The 16,930-nt window shown below is 56.8% G+C and overlaps 1 protein-coding gene and 1 long non-coding RNA gene across 2 annotated transcripts in view; one reads left to right on the plus strand and one right to left on the minus strand.

Annotated features, from left to right (window-relative positions):
* The window catches only part of LOC122453871, a 34,367-nt gene extending 20,509 nt beyond the window's left edge, over positions 1–13,858 (minus strand). The window contains exon 1 of the long non-coding RNA XR_006273205.1: positions 13,402–13,858. This is a non-coding gene — a long non-coding RNA (uncharacterized LOC122453871). The remainder of the gene's footprint in view (positions 1–13,401) is intronic.
* On the plus strand, positions 11,003–16,678 carry EN1 (engrailed homeobox 1). Its single transcript, XM_043488169.1, has 2 exons — positions 11,003–12,494; positions 15,573–16,678. The coding sequence occupies exons 1-2, from the start codon at positions 11,606–11,608 to the stop codon at positions 15,887–15,889; spliced, it is 1,206 nt and encodes a 401-aa protein (XP_043344104.1). The 5' UTR covers positions 11,003–11,605; the 3' UTR covers positions 15,890–16,678.
* Positions 16,679–16,930: the final 252 nt, after the last annotated feature.

Below are 16,930 nucleotides of genomic sequence, written 5' to 3' on the forward strand. Positions count from 1 at the left end.
TCGACCTGCCAGGACCAGCGTCTTTGCCCCCGCCGCCCGCTGCAGCCAGCCAAGAACGAGTCCACGCGGGGCCCCTTCCAAGGTCAGTGAGCTCACAAGCGCGAAGAGCACCAACAGCCGCGGTGAGTGGCTGCCCGACCGCGCTGCACCCGGAGGGGCTGTCTGAGTGACAGAAACGGAAGGTCATCTCCCTGGACAGGATTCCAGTTCCTGCCAAGGACGAGAGATCTGCCTACCCCCGGAGAGGACTCGGACGGCCGGGCCGACGTTCACCCGAAGGAGCCCCGCAGCCGACACGAGCCCGCCTGTCTGGAGCGTCTGGGAGCACCGACCGAGGCCGCCTCGGTGCGGAGAAAACGATAACACCCCGGTCCTCCCTGGGTGCCCAGAACAGACTTTCCCCGGCTCCTCCAAGAGCTGGGGATCGATTCTGCTCTTCGTTTTCCGCTTGCTAGGAGCATGCCCTCGGGCTACGTTATGACTGTCCGTGCCTCAGTTTCCTCCTTTGTAAGTTGGAGAGGCGGCGCCACACTTCTCAAAGTTACTGTAAGCATTAAATGAACGAACCCCGATGACGAGCTTAGAGCTGCTCCCAAAGCACACCGCCGTCTGCAGGATACCCTTCTCAGCATCCTCACCTCCTCTTAAGGGGACCGCCCCTCTGTGTGTGTCTCTGTCTCTCTCCCTTGCCCCGCTCCTTCCCTCTCTCCCCCATCTCGTCCCTCATCCGCATTCTCCCCTTCCCTAGTCTCTCTCCTTGTCTGTCCACAGATGGATGGCTTTGTAGACCCGCAACATCTGAATGAAATGTGCAGAATGAATCCATGCTTTTTTTCCTGTCGGTCCCGCCACAGAGGCGAATCTGAGCTGTGCACTTCGGAGCCAGCCTTTTCTGCGCCAGCGCCGCCCAAGTTCCCGCGTCTCGGTCAGCTCCCCGCGGCGCACGCTTGTCGGGCACCTCGCGATTCCCGAAATCTGGGTTTCTTGGCCCACCTGGGAGAGCCAAGGAGGCGGTGGGTTGGACACGCGGTCCCTGCAGCCCCTCGGGCCGGCTGGGCGACAGCGATCACGCGGCCACCGTGCTGAACCCTCAGCTGCAGCCGCGGCGCCGCGGGCCCCAGGGCGCGGCCGTGGTAGGCCCAGGCTTGGAGCTCGCGTTTCCTGGGCCGACAGGGCTTAACGGGGTGGCCACCGACTCCGGGGCCTCAGCACCCAGGCCAGAGAGCACAAAGTTCCACGGGTCAGATCTGAGGGGCTGGGGAAGCGTCCGAGTCACAAGCAATGTGAGTTCCGCGCTGCCGAGAACCCGGACTGCGAACTTTTCGCCGGCCTCTGAGTGCAGGTCGATCTCCCGGACTCGGGAGAAAAATTCGGAGCCGTCCAGACCGCCAGGACGTCAGGGCCCGGTCATCAAGTACACCAAGGGCTCGGTTCGCTTCACGAGGACAAGGGACCACACCCTTGATTTTTCCATCCGCAACTCAGAACTTTTAACCACTGGCCCTGATTCTCAATGTGCGCCGGTTGTCAAGACGCTGAAATTCACCACTTCCACTTCTGAGGAGCCGGCGGCCCAGAACGATTCTTGGACACGCAGACTGGAAGACGAGAAACGTCCCCTCCATCCGGAATGAAAAGGGTCCCAGGTTCAAAGTGGCAGCCCCTCTGGGTGTCCCAGGGGGAGTTTCAATTCCCAGGGGAGGGGAAACGCGGCCTCCGAGCAACCACCATAGGTCGCAGCCGATCCAGCCTCGCGCTGCCCCTGGCCGTTGGGAAGCTGAAGAGGTTAGCGGGCCCTGCCTGCTGCTCGGTCAGGTGCAGACCTTTCCGGGCCGCCCCAGTCGGCACGTCTAATTTGGGCGCAGGCAGACTGCCCCAAGCTTGAGCTCCGGGCCTTCCAAAAAGCACCCACAGCGGGAAACCCTCGCTTCCCTCCAGCTTCACAAACCCGAAATTCCAAGCAGAAGTCAGGCTTTCTCAGGATAACCAGAGGAAAATACTGTCCCCCACCCCCTTCTTTCCGTTCTTTATTAATTTCATGGTGAGTTTCAGGGGAAGTGGCTTAAGGTCTGAGCGATCCTCCTTTGGTCTCAACGCCCTGCCTTTTTTGCTCCATCTATCCAGGAGCCTCCAGTCAGGAGCTCCTCCGACCCCACCCCAGGAGTCTCAGAGTGTCCATGGCTTTGCCCGTTTTTCTAGCGGGTCTAGCTTCTGTTCTTCTGCCTTGACCCCTCTGACAATGACTGCAATCCAGGGTCCCGCAAGAACATCCATTATGTTCTCCCTCGCTCCGTGACACCCGTCCTCCCCGACCATGTCCACACTGTAAACTGACTGAAGTTTTCCTGTTTGTTTCTTTTAAAAAAAATAGGTTTAAGTAAACGGGCATTTGGGATTCCTTGTCTGCCTGCAGTGCAGGAGACCCGAGTTTGATCCCTGAGTCGGGAAGATTCCCCAGAGAAGGAAATGGCAACCCATTCCAGTATTCTTGCCTGGAAAATTCCATGGAAGGAGGAGCCTGGCAGGCTATGTCCATAGGTCACAAAGTGTCAGACATGACTGAGTGACTTCATTTCAAACAGGCATTTATCAGGATTATTTGGGCCACCAAGAAGCATCCTGACCCCATGCAAATGAAATCCCCAGACAACTGAGAAAACAGCAATATTAATTGAAGCAGCTACACATTAAATACATATAAGAGATTAGGATATAAATGGCATATAAAAGTCCAGAACCTATTAAGAGCTGGAAAAAGAAACACAGGACACAGATGTCTAGACATGCTTCTTAGACTCAATGTTAGATTCAAGGTCAGAGTCGAGAAGGGATCAATCTAATCCAATTTCCTCAGTTTATGAATAAGGAAACAGGCCCAGAGAAAGCCAGGCACCCCCTCAAGGTCGCATAGCAGAGGAGTCGAAAGAATCCAATCCTGACTCCCAGCGCACTGCCCATCCTACTCCGACTCAGGTGCTTGCTGCTTTAGGAATCACTGAGCAAACAGCTTTAGCTCTCACAAGGCGAGGGGATTCCGTGAAGGATCCCCTTCCTTGTTGTCTCTCCCCCTTCAGGTGTGGACTGTCCGGAAACGGTCTGGATCTCCCGGCCTTGGAAGTTCAGATCAAACCTCCCCCTTACAGCCTCCTCTACTCGAGAGCAACACAGGTGCAGTTCTCCGAGAGCACCGATAGGTGGCGTGTTCCTCACAGGAAAACCAGCCGGGAATCCTCCCGCGCTCCTAGGACCCTGCTCTCTGCCCTAACCACCCGCCTAGGGTCCCTCTCGAAAGAAAGCGGATAGAAAGGGGTGCAGCAGAGGGGTTCAGGCTCTTGCCGGAGGTTTGAAAAGACCCTAGAAACCTTGATTCTAGCCCTTCAGCTCAGAGTGACCTCACTCTTTTAAGAGGCCAAAGAGCTTCGAGCTCAGAGGGCAAGGCTCTGCTCACTGGCCCAGAGACAACACCAGGGTCACCCCTAGGGGGCGTTATCTCCCCTCAACAAGCGTGTCCACGAACCCGCTCATTCACGCAAGCTGGGCTGCTGCCTTTTTCTACCACTATCCCCAGATCCCATTCTTCCGCCTACTTTTTTCCTTTTTTTTCAAATATTGGGAATGGGGTGGGGGGGAGTAAGCGAAGCCGGGAGCTTTTTTCAATTGCGACGATAATTGTCCTCGAGATGGGTTTCTTAGTCTGCTCATCCATTATTGACTTCTCTTCTAATATTTGGTTTTGCCGCTTTGATCGCCAGAAGATCACAGACTTGACTCCTTTGCATAACAATTTTGGGGCGGGCGTACTCGGTGAGGGAGGGGAGGGACGTGCCTGGAATGGCTTTGGGGTTGGTATTCCATCCCTCCCCCGTAGTTCATTCCTGGCACTGAGGCCAGCCTGCCTCTCAGTGACTTCCCATCCCTAACAGCATCATTCATGCCTGGAGAGTTCCGAAGGCGAGTGGGGGGTGGAGAGGAAGCAGCGAACCCCCACCTCTTCTCCCTCCCCGAAAGGCAGTAGGAACCTTAAGGCCCTCCAGTGGGACAGAAGAGAGGAGGGACTGTGTCTCCCGCTCGCCTCCCATTGCTTTCCCAACCCCAGGAGATGCTGCCTCTCCCACCGCACAGACAGACTGGGGAGAGAATATACCTCACTTGAGGTGAATTGAATGGAGTTGGCAGACCCAGGGAAGGAGACCACGGTCCCCTGTGCTCTCTCTCATTTGGCACTTAGGCCTCGGGACAAAACTCAGATGTCCAAGATTCCCAATACCAGCGGCAGCCTCTGGGGGACACTGATCTAGTCCCTTCCTGCTCTGAGTCTCAGTTGCCTCATCTGTGGAGTGGGCTTATAGACTATTCTCTCTCTGAGGCCCAGTGATGTTGACCTTGCCACATGTTGCCACTGTTTCCCCCAGTGAGGACTTCGGTTTGGGGATGGCATAGGTGGGTTTTGGCGGGGAACAGAAAACCAGTGGCTATTTTAATCAGGATTTATCAACTGCTTCCTCTGCCTTCCCCTAATTCAATGATGGGGGTGGGGGAGTGGTGATGGGGTGGGAGGTGAGCTGTGGGCTTGGGGTTAGAGCCCTCTGGCCCTTGCTCCATCACACACCTCACTTCCAGCCTCGGTGGGAGGGAGTTGCTCTCAGGTTCCCAGCGGGCACGCAAACGCACCCCTGGAGACCTGCACACCGACAGGCACAAGAGCCAGGGCACAGAGCCCATGCAAACCCTTGCACTTGCAAACCCGGACACAGCGCAACCGCGCGAGGGTCCCAGGGGCACAGAAAATGCACACAATCCTTTCGTGCACTTGGCACACACTACACACGCACTCACCTGGAGTCTCTCACACACACAGTCACGTACACACACGCAGGCGCCCCCAACTCTGTTCCTGCAGGAGCAGGGGGAGAGGGAAGGTGGCCCCGGAAGGCCGAGAGCTGGCAGTGACCCCTCCCCCGCACCTCCCCGGCAGACGAGCCAGTCTGAGCGAGGAGGTGGGGGCGGTGGGGGGAGGCACCCGGGGTCTCGCCCCTCTTTCCCAGTCTTCTCCCAGGCTCGGCGGACCTCCTTTCCCCACCTGCCCCCCTTGCGGACCAAACTTTTTCCTCTTTCGCCTCCCCGCCAGCTGCCTGCAGCGCGGATCTCGGGTCGAACCCGGAGTTTCCCTGCACCCTCCCCGGGAAGGGGTCGGGGAGGTTGCACCCCAGGGGACGAAAGCAGGGCGCGGCCTGGCTCGTGCCCGGGGGCCGGTGGGGAGGGCGGCGAGAAGGCGCTGGCCGGGAGCCCGAGCGCCGAGAGCCTGGTGCGCCGACTTCTGCTTGCTTTCCCCGGGCCAGCGGCAGAAGAGCCGTGGGACCAGGGCTCAGCCCTGTAGGAGTCAAGGGAAGAAGGATGACTGCTGGGGCGAGCCGGAGACCGCGGTTTTGGAGCCGTAGGGGCACTTCTATGCAAAGGACTCGGATGTCGTCTGTGTATTTTTTTTCTTGAGTTATTCTTTTTTTGTTCCCAACTTTAGAGTTGGGTCTGACCTGCCGGGGAGCATGGACTGAGCCGAGGTGGGGGGGGCGGCAGAACCCGGAAGCCGCCCCGGCCCTCCCTCGCGCGCACTCTCACATCCGTATCCACCGGTGTGCACGCGCTGGAGGCCAGTCCGTGTGGACCCCGACCCGCGCCGAGCCGGATGGAGGCGGGAGCCGCCACTCGGACAGGTGGGGACCTGGGTGGGCAGCAGGCCCCCTCGGCCTGGGGACCCAAGCTCTGGGAACCTCCTGGGCAGGAGGAGGGAGTGAGAGAGGGCGAAAAGCAAAATAAAGGAGTGAAGAAAATTCGAGAGTAGCCGCTGAATTGACTCCGGGCTTTCTTTTTAGGCGGGGGTGGTGGTGTAGAGGGCTGTGAGGATGAACATTAGGGTTTCATTAGGGTTCTGGCGTTTGGGTGGAATTCTTTGTAAGGAGAAAGGCGGGATGTCTGATTAAAGTGAAGAGAAATAGAGAGAAGGATATGTAGTTGCCTTGCTTTCGGAAGCCTGAGCTCTAAAATCCCCGGCTCCGGGGGGCGTGTGGTACAGCTTTAGGGCGGTTTGAGCATACAGAGGAGAAGGTAAAGGCTCGTTTCTGTAATCTGTGCCAAGGGGCCTTTTATCTCTCGCCCCAAGTCCTTGATCCAGCCCTACCCGCCCGCAACGACGGTCTGGTGTCTGCACCCCGGTGCCCGGGAATCAGGCGCCGACCGCGTCTGCAGTTGTCGGGAGTCGCCAGAGCTGTTTCCCCCGTTTCCCATAGTCAAGCAGAGAAGGGGCTTCATTTTCTCTCTTGCCCAGCTTTAAAGGGGGTAAAAGCACTCCGAAACCAAAACTGTTTCTAGAACAAAAAAGTCCGTGCTGTGAACCGCCTCTCCCTGCGATAAAAGGGAGAAAACCCTGAGGGAAGGCAGGATGATGGGTGCATAAATTCAAATATTGAAATCCTCAAAGGTGACCACCTCCAACAGCGGGCTTTTAGGGGGCTTTTTAGGAACCTGGACATCTGTGGGTATACTTCTTGCACACAGAAATAAAGAAATATCCCCTGCCCACCTCCAGTCTTCTAGGGTCTCTATAAACAAAGCAGCCGCCCCAATTTTTAGAGTCAACAGAGCATTTTATTTCTGTGGTTTGTTTCCCACATACCCCTACCTCAGCTTTATCCCTTCCCCTGCCTCCTCTAGTCCCACTTCAAACTTTGGGTACAATCGCTTAGGATCCCTAACCAATACCCATTGAATCCCCCTGCACCCACTCACCCCCTACATTATTATCACTTCCAAATGAAGACCAAAACCCCAGAGCGCTAATTGAATTAGTCTATTGAAAGGACTGTCAGGTATGACGTGGCTCGAGGCCCCACATTTCCCAAGGTCTATAGGCTTTGGGGACCTGCGATGTATAGTCTGACCTTCCGGCTCATAATAATACCGAGGCACTTGTAGCAGAAATCTCCTCGCATTCACTCCCAACAAAACCGCTGGTCACCCAGTCCCCGTAGGAAGGCTGTGCGCTATTGTGTTGCGACAACTCATTCATGTCCCGCGCCACGAGGCCCCACCGCCATCTGATCTACACTCAAAATGCGATTACCACCGTGTGCATGCAACACGCTCATCCTCTCGGCCCAATGCATGCTCGCCTGGCCAGGCTGCAAGGTTTTCTTTCAGGATTCTCCTCCTCACACCCATCCACGAAAGACAGGTGGAAGCAGGCAGGACCATGACATTTGTCTCTGCCTAAACGAAATCTAAAGTTCTGTGGAATGCGGGATGGTGGGAGACTTCTCTTTTCTGAAGAGCATACACCAAAACCCTCCCCAAATACATTTCACTGTACCCAGATGGTGGGGCAGACTCAGGTGTACACACTGACGTGTACATACCCTAGCCTCCAGCCATGCACACAAATACACAGACATACAAACAAAGCTTCTATGGACTCATTTCTGTCTCTGGTTCTCAGATACACAAGCAATAGACACAAATATAGGCTCATTCCCCCATAGCCATGGGCCACTCTCCAAATCCGTAAGTGGTTTTTGCAAGATTGGAAAACAAAGGTACAGTACCCCAGCCTCTACTCCTCATCAGTTCCTACTTATGGTCCCCAAACTTCTCTATCTCCCCCCAAACGTACAAACACTTCCCCTCTGGCCAGGTGCCTTTTGCTCAGCGGCAGGCCCTGGTTAGTTAGCTTCAGTGGAGGAAATCTGGGAGCGGGAGAGAGGCAGGAGGGTTGAGAGGGGTCCCCGTCTTGCTTACCCCACCCCCCACCATTGAAAGCCTCTTTCGGCTCCCTTCGCCCTTCAATGAAGTGAGGAAAGAAATGCTCCTTTTGGCATTTAAAATCCTCTTCTTTCTCATCATTCTCCACTTCTATGTGGGCTGGCAGAACTCGGGGACAGTCAATTTATTGCAGAGATATAGCTATGTCAGTGGCCTTCTGTGAGCCCTCTGGCCCCAGCAGAGCGGTACAGCTCAGAACTAAACTTCCAAATCTTTGGCCCTGGAGCAGAGGGCATTTGAAGAAAAGGATTCCATTGGATTTGTGAAAATTCTCCCAATCTGCTTCCTGACTGCCCACCCCTTCCTGGACATCTATCATGTTGGTAGAAATCCTCAAAGGCACAAACCAGTACCCCTTAAAAGACCGCCACAGAAACACACTCACGCCTGCACACACATTGCTCCACACACACCTAACCCCTCTACCTACAGGCTTTTACACAGAGTCATCCTGCCCGTATTTCCTCACCCGCATGTCCAGTCTTGGGCGCCCTCCGAGTCCTCTGGACCCTCACACACCCACCTGGATCAACATTTGCTCACTGTGACACCCTACTATTAGGCTTGCCAGGACACCGACCCGCTAACACCAAGTTTCCAATAATATGTTCGTTTTCAGGAAGAAGAGAGGAGGGCGCGGGCCCTGGTAGGGGTCTCGGAGAGCAGGCGGCTCTGGATGCGGAGCGTCGGCGGAGGCCTGGCCTGGGGGGAGGATGCTGTTGCGGGGTGGAGGGGGCGAACCAGTGCGAGGAGCACCGCCTAATCCAGCCCGGAGCTCGTGGGCCGCGGGTGCATTTATCATCCCATTACTGTAACAAATCCGGGCTCCACTACATGAAAGGTAAAATGAATTACCGACGTTAAGCCGTCAATAAAGTCATTTCTGTAAATGGTGTCTCCAAAGGGCCGCCGCATTATTCAGCTGGCTTTATCAGCTGGCTGGAAATTACGTGGAGGAGCCGGGCCGCGCGGCGCGCGGGGCCGCTCACTTTGATTAAGCGTCTTGCCAGCGCGATGTGACAGAGCTTTTGACCAGGGTTTTATTCACAGGCCTGTGATGAACGCCAAGCTGATCAGGCGGAATGAAGAGTAATTAAAACCTATAAATTATCTTCCGCAGCCCTTCTCGAGGCGTCTCCTGCAGGCGAGATAAGGCGTCGAGACCCTATTTACGGCGCTGAAAGGGACCGCGGCGCACAAAAGCTACGCGGCTAAATAGGATATTGATAGTGTCCTAATTAGAATTTAATTAAGTACCCACGCTCGCTTGCGGGATAAAGATTTCAATTTTGCGAACTTAAATATAAATAAAATCCCACCCCCATTTCGGGGAGAATGGGTGGGGGTACCGAGAGATTTCGGGGAGCCCTTGGGTGCAGAACTGAGGAGGACCCGGGAGACCCTCAGGTGGGGCTGGGGGGCGACTTGGGAGGTTTGAGGAGATCACGTCGGGCCTGCTTTAGCGCTGCGCTTCGGGAAAATGGTTCTCGCCGCCCCGGAACCGGCGGGAAAGTCCAGCTAGGAATTCCGAAAGCCCCGAGCATCGGAAGACCCTTGGCTGACCCGGAGATGCAGCTAGCAATACCAACCCCCGCTCTCCACTAGCCCCTTGTGAGAAACTTCGGTTAGTGCGGGGGTTCCGGTTATTGTCATTTTCGTTTTATTCTCTTCCTAACCCTCTGTGACTTTTCTGGGCACAGGGGGATTATTTTGCATGCTTCCGTTAGACAACATCCTCAAAAAGATCCTTTCTCCGTCGCCCCAGTTAAGGATGGCGGTCCCGGCTAGATGCTCGCTGGAGCTCCGTGATAACACCCTCTCGGAGGCCTCAGTTGCCTGAGCTTTTCTACGCTTTACCATATAGTTGGATCCCGGCCCTCCAAAAAGGCTCGGTAGACAAACCAAACCCCGCCGATGTTCAGCGCCTCACCTTCCCCTACCCTGTCCCTGGCAGTGGGAAAACTTCGGGGTGCCTCAACAAGGAAACAGCGAAAAAGAGCCCAGCGACTGAAGAAAGATCTCCATGAGCGTGGGAACGGCGGGAGCCCCTGCCGTTCCCTCCTCCCCTAAAAAAACTTGATAAGAAAACGCAGGGCTACAGTGAGAGGCCTTCAAGGACTGAGGAACAATCCCAAGAAAATCTGGGCCACTGGGGGAAATTCGCTGTCCAGCTGGCTAGGGCAAATACTGAGAGTGCAGTACTTTTATCCGCTAGATTTCACTTCTCATGCAAATTTAAAACGGAGGTTGCCCTGAGCTCAAAAGCCAGGGCCTCGCGGGTATCCGCACCCTGACTTACTTGGCTCAGGACAACTATAAGATGCATGGACCGCTCGACTCCGGCGGCCAGGAAAGGACTCTCTCGCGCCCTCTGGACCTGGCTTAATGGCGGCGGGACAGCTCCTAGGGGTTGTCAAAGGTCCCGCAAGGGAAGGACATGGGTGCTGAAACCCCGGGAAGGGCTTGCAGTGCAGCCGGCCAACACGCACTACAAACCTACAAACCTAGCGAGGCGCAGCTGGCCTCTGGCGTTTGCTACTTGTGAAAAATAAACCGCTCCACGGAAAGTAGCCAAATCTAGTCTGTTTCACATCTCTGACCATCCTCGGTTCACCTCTCCCCACCCCACTCCCCCCACTCCCCAAACACACACCATATACACACAGACTCCGACAGTGATAGCACTCTTTCACCCTTAATAACAAGTAAGAAAAAGCCAGAGCGAGAAAATAAAAGGCTGTCTCTTAGGCATGGGGGTTGCCAAAAGAGCCGATGCCCCTGCCTCCTGATCCTGCGCCTGCACGGACGCACCCATAATCCTGCATTTCTCCAACAAGTTGTTTATGGAGTTGTCTATTTGCCTACACCCCGCAATCCACCCCTTCTCGGTCTCCTGTGCCCCTTCCTCGGTCCTGGCCTGAAAGAGGGGGAGGGGCTCGGGTGCGGGTAGGGGAGGGCGGGCCGGACACACGGGGCCCGCGCCGCGGCTCCCCCTCTCCGCCCGCGGCCGCCGCCCCCGGATTATTTATCCGCAAAGTCCCGCGCGCGCCTATTGGGCCGAGGCCCGGGTGTCAGCGCGAGTCCTGGCTCGCCATTGGCCCCGCACACGTGCGGCCCTGACTCACGTGCTTCCGGTTTGAAGGCAAAAAGTGTGCCTGGGTGATTTTTTTTTTAAGCGAGAGAGTTTGAGCAAAGATCCGAGCTGTCAGAGATTTGAAAAAAAAAAAAAAAAAAAGCAGCCCCGGCGCTGGCGGAGACGCGCTCTCCCTGCAAAAAAAGCAAAGGCGATTAAAGGCGCTGCCAGCCTCGCGCTCTGGGCACAGCTGAGCGTGACACTCGGGGAAGTCAAACCCCTCACTACTGCCTAGGAAGATGGCTAGACTTTAAAGACTATTTTTTTTTTTTATCTTTAAGAAAAAAAATTCTTGGAGATTTTTTCTTGCTTTCTTTTTTCTTTTTTTTTTTTCCTTTCTTTTTAGCCGTGGCTTACTCCCCATTTAAAACAAATCATTGATTCTGGTCGCAGAAAGAAAAAAGAAATAGCCAAGTGTCTCCATATCTGGATGTCTACAAATTAGAGAGAGGGAGAGACAGCGAGATCTGCTCGATAAGAGCGAGCTGGTCCAGGCCAGGCGCCTGGGCTTTTTTTTCTGCACCCGCCCCGTGCCTTCGCTGGGGCTTTGCCGGCCTCCTTCCTCCGCGCACCCCCACGGGCCGCTGGCAAAGTGGGGTGGGGAGCGAGGCGGGGGGGGCGGGGGCCGGCGCGGCGGCCGAGGCGGCGGGGCGGCCGAGCATGGAAGAACAGCAGCCGGAACCTAAAAGTCAGCGCGACTTGGGCCTCGGCGCGGCGGCGGCGGTGGCGGCGGCCCCTGGCAGCCTCACCCTGAGTCTCAGCCCCGGTGCAAGCGGCAGCAGCGGCAGCGATGGAGACAGCGTGCCGGTGTCCCCGCAGCCCGCGCCCCCCTCGCCGCCCGCGGCGCCCTGCCTGCCGCCCCTGGCCCACCACCCGCATCTCCCCCCGCACCCCCCGCCCCCGCCGCCGCCGCCGCCGCCGCCGCCGCAGCAGCATCTCGCGGCGCCTGCTCACCAGCCGCAGCCCGCGGCCCAGCTGCACCGCACCACCAACTTTTTCATCGACAACATCCTGAGGCCGGACTTCGGCTGCAAAAAGGAACAGCCGCCGCCGCAGCTCCTGGTGGCTGCGGCGGCGGCCGGAGGAGGCACAGGCGGAGGCCGGGTCGAGCGTGACAGAGGCCAGACCGGCTCAGGTAGAGACCCCGTCCACCCGCTGGGTACGAGGGCGCCGGGCGCCGCCTCACTCCTGTGCACCCCGGACGGGAACTGTGGCCCACCCGACGGCTCCCCGCCAGCCACCGCCGGCGGCGCGGGCGCGTCCAAAGCTGGGAACCCGGCGGTGGCGGCGGCGGCGGCGGCAGCAGCGGCTGTGGCGGCGGCGGCGGCGGCGGCGGCAGCGGCCAAGCCTTCGGACAGCGGCGGTGGCAGCGGAGGCGGCGTGGGGAGTCCAGGTGCGCAGGGTGCGAAGTACCCGGAGCACAGCAACCCGGCCATCCTGCTCATGGGCTCAGCCAACGGCGGGCCCGTAGTGAAAACTGACTCGCAGCAACCCCTCGTGTGGCCCGCCTGGGTCTACTGCACGCGCTACTCCGACCGCCCGTCCTCCGGTGAGTACCCAGCCCCAGGCGGCGCGGTGAACCCGGCGGACGCCGGTAGAACTCTCAGCCGCCGGGCTGGGGAGAGCGTGCGTGCCGGATCCCGAGGGTTCTCTTTTCTCACGCCTGCTTTCTCCTTTTCACCTTCGATTCCAGTCACTACCGAGTGTTAGACCCAGTTTTTCCGCTCCTGGGCTCTGCGACTCCCGCCTGGGAGGTTACGGCTCAGGGTTCAGGGAGTGGGAACCTTCGATTTTTAACTCAGAGCCCTTCTGGCCTGCTTCGTGTTTTATTTTTAAAACACTTCTTTATTATTCTTAGTAAAGAGCCAATCAGTCATTGCTTTTTCTTCCAGGGAAAGGGGTTTTTAGAATCAGCTGGAAGGTGGGCCTAGCGATCTGGGTCTGAAATCCTGCCGAGGCCGAAGCTGAGCAAGGCTTTCATTAGAGAAACTATCTTCGCTTTGTGTCCTTGCAGACATAGACACCGTATCGATACTTTCTGCGGAGAGATCACTTGCACAGAGATAGATGTAAGGAGAAACAGGAAGGGAAAAGTGCCTATCGCTGTCCTCCTTCCCCAAGCCTGGCAGCCAAAAGGGCCTGACCCGCCTGGTAGAATCCAGGGAAAGGCAGTTTCGGAAACAGTGGGTGCCGAGAGCCCCTGGCTCCCGATTCTCTGGAACTGACTGATAAACGGGGGAGAGGACAGAAGATACCTTAGGCTCAGGCCAGAGATCTGGGCCGAGGGCAAGAGAGCCAGCCCCCACCTCAGCTTCTGCGCGGCCCGCCTAGCACATCCTCCCGGCCCTGCCCCTTCCTTTTTTCACTCCTTCCTTCCGTACATCTGCCAGTTAGCAAATTTCTGCCAGCCATAGGCCCATTTTTCTCGATTTTTCTTTGGCCCTTTCCCCACATACCTCTTTGAGCTTGGAGAACCCCAGGCCGAGAGGTACTCAGGGGCAGCCATGAGGCCCCTGGAGAGGAGGCTGTGGCCTGCCTGCCTCCAGGGACCGCAGCTCCCAGGAGGCTGATGGGCGCCTCGAGAAGGGCGGCAGGGGTTCTGGCCTACGACTGGGGTTCAGCGGCCGGGTCTGGCAGGAGGCCGGGCTGGCGTCGCGGTGCGGCGCTCCACTCCGACTGGTCTCTGACTTCCCACCGCTGCTGGCCGGGCGCGGATCGATGAGCGCTATCAGCCCCCGCCATCTCGAGCCCCGTTATTGACACATCGGGCTCCCTGAACCTCCGAAAAGCTGCTTTGATTGACTCGCCTGATGGATAGAGTGATTGAGCTGTCAGGCTGTGCGGCTCAGGCTGGCCAGGAGGCTACGATTTTATTACAAGTGTTCATGCCTCTGCGAGGGCACCCATATATATAGTAACAACAACAACACAACTGCGACAAGGCTCTAACAACCTAAGGGATGCCCATCTCGCAATGGGGCCTTTCTGAGGTTGCACACATTTCCTGGGCCACCTCTACTGGACCAGCTAATTACTAAGCTAAGCCAAGGCCTTCCTGGCCCCTCACCCCACCTCCCAGTGCTTTCTGCACCGGGCTCAGGAGTGGGCCTTGTCTTTGTTCTTGGCTGCTTTCCTTCTCACAAGCCTGGAGAGGCAGGGTGCTGGTTTCTAATCCTGCAGAGGCAGTTCAAGGAGAGGAACGTCAACCCAGTCTTGAGTTGTGGTGCTCGGCCAGGCCTGGACTCTTTTGTCACAGGACAGCTGGTGACCCCTGGCGCTGGTCTGCCCCAGAGGCCAGCTGCCTGGTTTACCCCTCTGTCGCTAGGTTTGGAGATGCCGGTGCAGGCCCTTCTTTCCAGACAATTTTAGAGGTTAACAGGCCTGACAGGGACTTCACTCAGCTCAGGAAGCTCCCATAAACATGACAGGGCCCAGCAAGTAAATGCTAGAGAAGACTTGCGTGTGGAGGCCTCTCTTTTTCCTCCTGTCTTCAGCGCTGGGCTTCATAGCCAGCCCACTTCCCGGGCTAGTTTTTGAGGGACACTTCACTTTCCTAGGAAGGTTTCCTGTGGCCTCTTCCTATAACCATCTTAGGGCATAGCACAGATTTTTGTCGGGATTGTCCCACCCTTTCTGTCCCTCTGCCCCTGTTTTGCTCCTGGATGTGGGGAGGGGGATGCAGTTTTCTTGCAGATCACCATAGGTGGGCAGGAAAGACAGCTCTGACTTGCTTTTGTTGTTCAGTTTTCAATCCTGTGACTGCAGCTTCTGTATCCTAAGGACTAGGGAGAGAGACCTGCCTGTGCCACTGGGTGTAGGATGGGGAGGGTCCTCTCTTTCTTACTGGTACCATCCAAGGGACAAAGCAGAGAACCCAGGGGCCTGGGCACGTGAGTAAGGCATACAACTGGGGGAAGGCTTCTTCGCTTTCCAGGAAGCAGGTGGACAGTGTCTTCCTGGGACTCTATAAGGGGCTTCGTTTTAGGCCAGAGGGAAAGAAGAGCAGGTAGAGAGAACAGATGCTGAATCTTTTAGAGCTAGGCAAGCCTCTCAGATTGCCCTCCTCATCCCCTTGTTTTCTGGAGTCAGTAGCTACAAGCAGATGTGGTCTTATTGTAGGTGTGTGGGTGGAGATGCTTCTTGAGGAGGGGAAGAAAAATAGTTTGCAGGCTGGCAATTCCCTCAGGGCAGTCCTAGCCCAGTCTTCATGACTCCAGTGTTGAGCCTCTTTTTATTCCAAGGCTGTGAAGACAGCAGGCCCCTGACCTCCAACTCTGGGTTGGGCCAGATAGGTCTCCAAATATCTTTCCATCTTGGACTCTATGATTTAAGCCTATCATGGCTGGGTCTGTTCTGAATTGGGATGTGAGCTGTATACACAACTTCGGCCGGCCAGTTTTCCTCTGTGACCCTTCTGGCATCCCAGAGGATTCCCAGAGGGGAACCCAGCGACCCTAGTAGCCAGCAGATTGATCTAGGGGCTCGTGGGCGGGAGGGGCTGCACAGACTCTGCTATCGCCCCAGAAGCGCTGGGCAAGATCCCCCAGCTCCGCTCCGCAATTCTCACGGCTTCCTCTGCCCTCTGCCCCCTCCCCTCTGCCCCTTGTCCCCACCTCCGACGCTGCAGGTCCCCGCACCAGGAAGCTGAAGAAGAAGAAGAACGAGAAGGAGGACAAGCGGCCGAGGACGGCGTTCACGGCCGAGCAGCTGCAGAGACTCAAGGCGGAGTTCCAGGCGAACCGCTACATCACCGAGCAGCGGCGGCAGACGCTGGCCCAGGAGCTCAGCCTCAACGAGTCCCAGATCAAGATCTGGTTCCAGAACAAGCGCGCCAAGATCAAGAAAGCCACGGGCATCAAGAACGGCCTGGCGCTGCACCTCATGGCGCAGGGACTGTACAACCATTCAACCACCACGGTCCAGGACAAAGACGAGAGCGAGTAGCCGCCGCCGGCAGAGGCCGCGCGGTCCGGCCGCCGCGCCCGCGCCCCCTCCTGGCACCGCGGCCGCCGCCGTGTGGGCCCCACGCCCCGGGGAGAAAGAATCAGCGTAAAGGAGGAAGACAGCAACAGGGAAAAGAGAGAGAAAGAGGTTCCCAGAATGGAGAGTCACATTGCAACGAGACATTTCTTTTTTTCAAAAGGGAGAAAGACTCAGACAGGTGCTATCGAAAAATAAGATCAGTTCTCTCTTCACAGTATAAGGGACGAAAACTACGAACTCCTTAAAGCTCTATTTAGCCAAACCGCTTACGACCTTGTATATATTTAATTTCAGGTAAGGAAAAGAATTATGTGTAGCGATCTCTATTTGCTGGACTTTTTATTAATCTCCTTTATTATTATTGTTATAATTATTATAATTATTATAATTATTTTATCCCCTGCCTCCGCCTCGCTGCCCCCGGCCCAGTTTCGTTTTCTTTTGAATGTTATTGCTTCTCCGGTGCCTCCCGTCCCGCATCGCTGGCCCTCCGTTTCTCTGGGACTTTTCTTTGTGTGCGTGAGAGTGTGTTTCCTCGCGTGTCTGCCCTTCGCCTCTCCCCCTCCCCCCATCTCCCCGGCCCCTTCTGTCCGTTTGTCTGTCCTGCCCCCCGACCCTTTCGTTTTCCGGAGACTTGTTGAGAAATACGACCCCACAGACTGCGAGACTGAACCGCCGCTACAAGCCAAAGATTTTATTATGTTCAGAAACCTGTAGTCTGAAATAAAGTGTACACTGTGCTCACGAGCGCCTGACGGCCCTCCTCTTTGCGGGCTGGGGAAGGGCGAAGACGCGGGGCGGCCCTGCGCAAGGCGGGCGCACACCGGGCGCCGAGCCCCGAGGCTCAGCCAGGCCTTAAGATCCATCACCGCACAACGAATACAGGGGATAAGGAGCGCGCGGCGCTAGGGATGGCTCGGACCCGGGGATGGCCCGGGTTTGGAGGGTCTGGCGGGACACGTCTGGTCTCTGATCGCATTCAAAGGAGACCAAAGGCTGGAA

The sequence above is a fragment of the Cervus canadensis genome, chromosome 15, assembly GCF_019320065.1.
Source record: "Cervus canadensis isolate Bull #8, Minnesota chromosome 15, ASM1932006v1, whole genome shotgun sequence".
In the NCBI taxonomy this organism is placed as follows: Eukaryota; Metazoa; Chordata; class Mammalia; order Artiodactyla; family Cervidae; genus Cervus; species Cervus canadensis.

What these genes read in the sequence shown, in the direction of transcription:
- EN1 (XM_043488169.1), top strand. Translation starts at nt 11,606, where the DNA reads ATGGAAGAACAGCAGCCGGAACCTAAAAGTCAGCGCGACTTGGGCCTC. An exon ending in CTCCGACCGCCCGTCCTCCG is followed by an intron (nt 12,495 to 15,572) that starts GTGAGTACCCAG and finishes CCGACGCTGCAG; the next exon opens with GTCCCCGCACCAGGAAGCTG.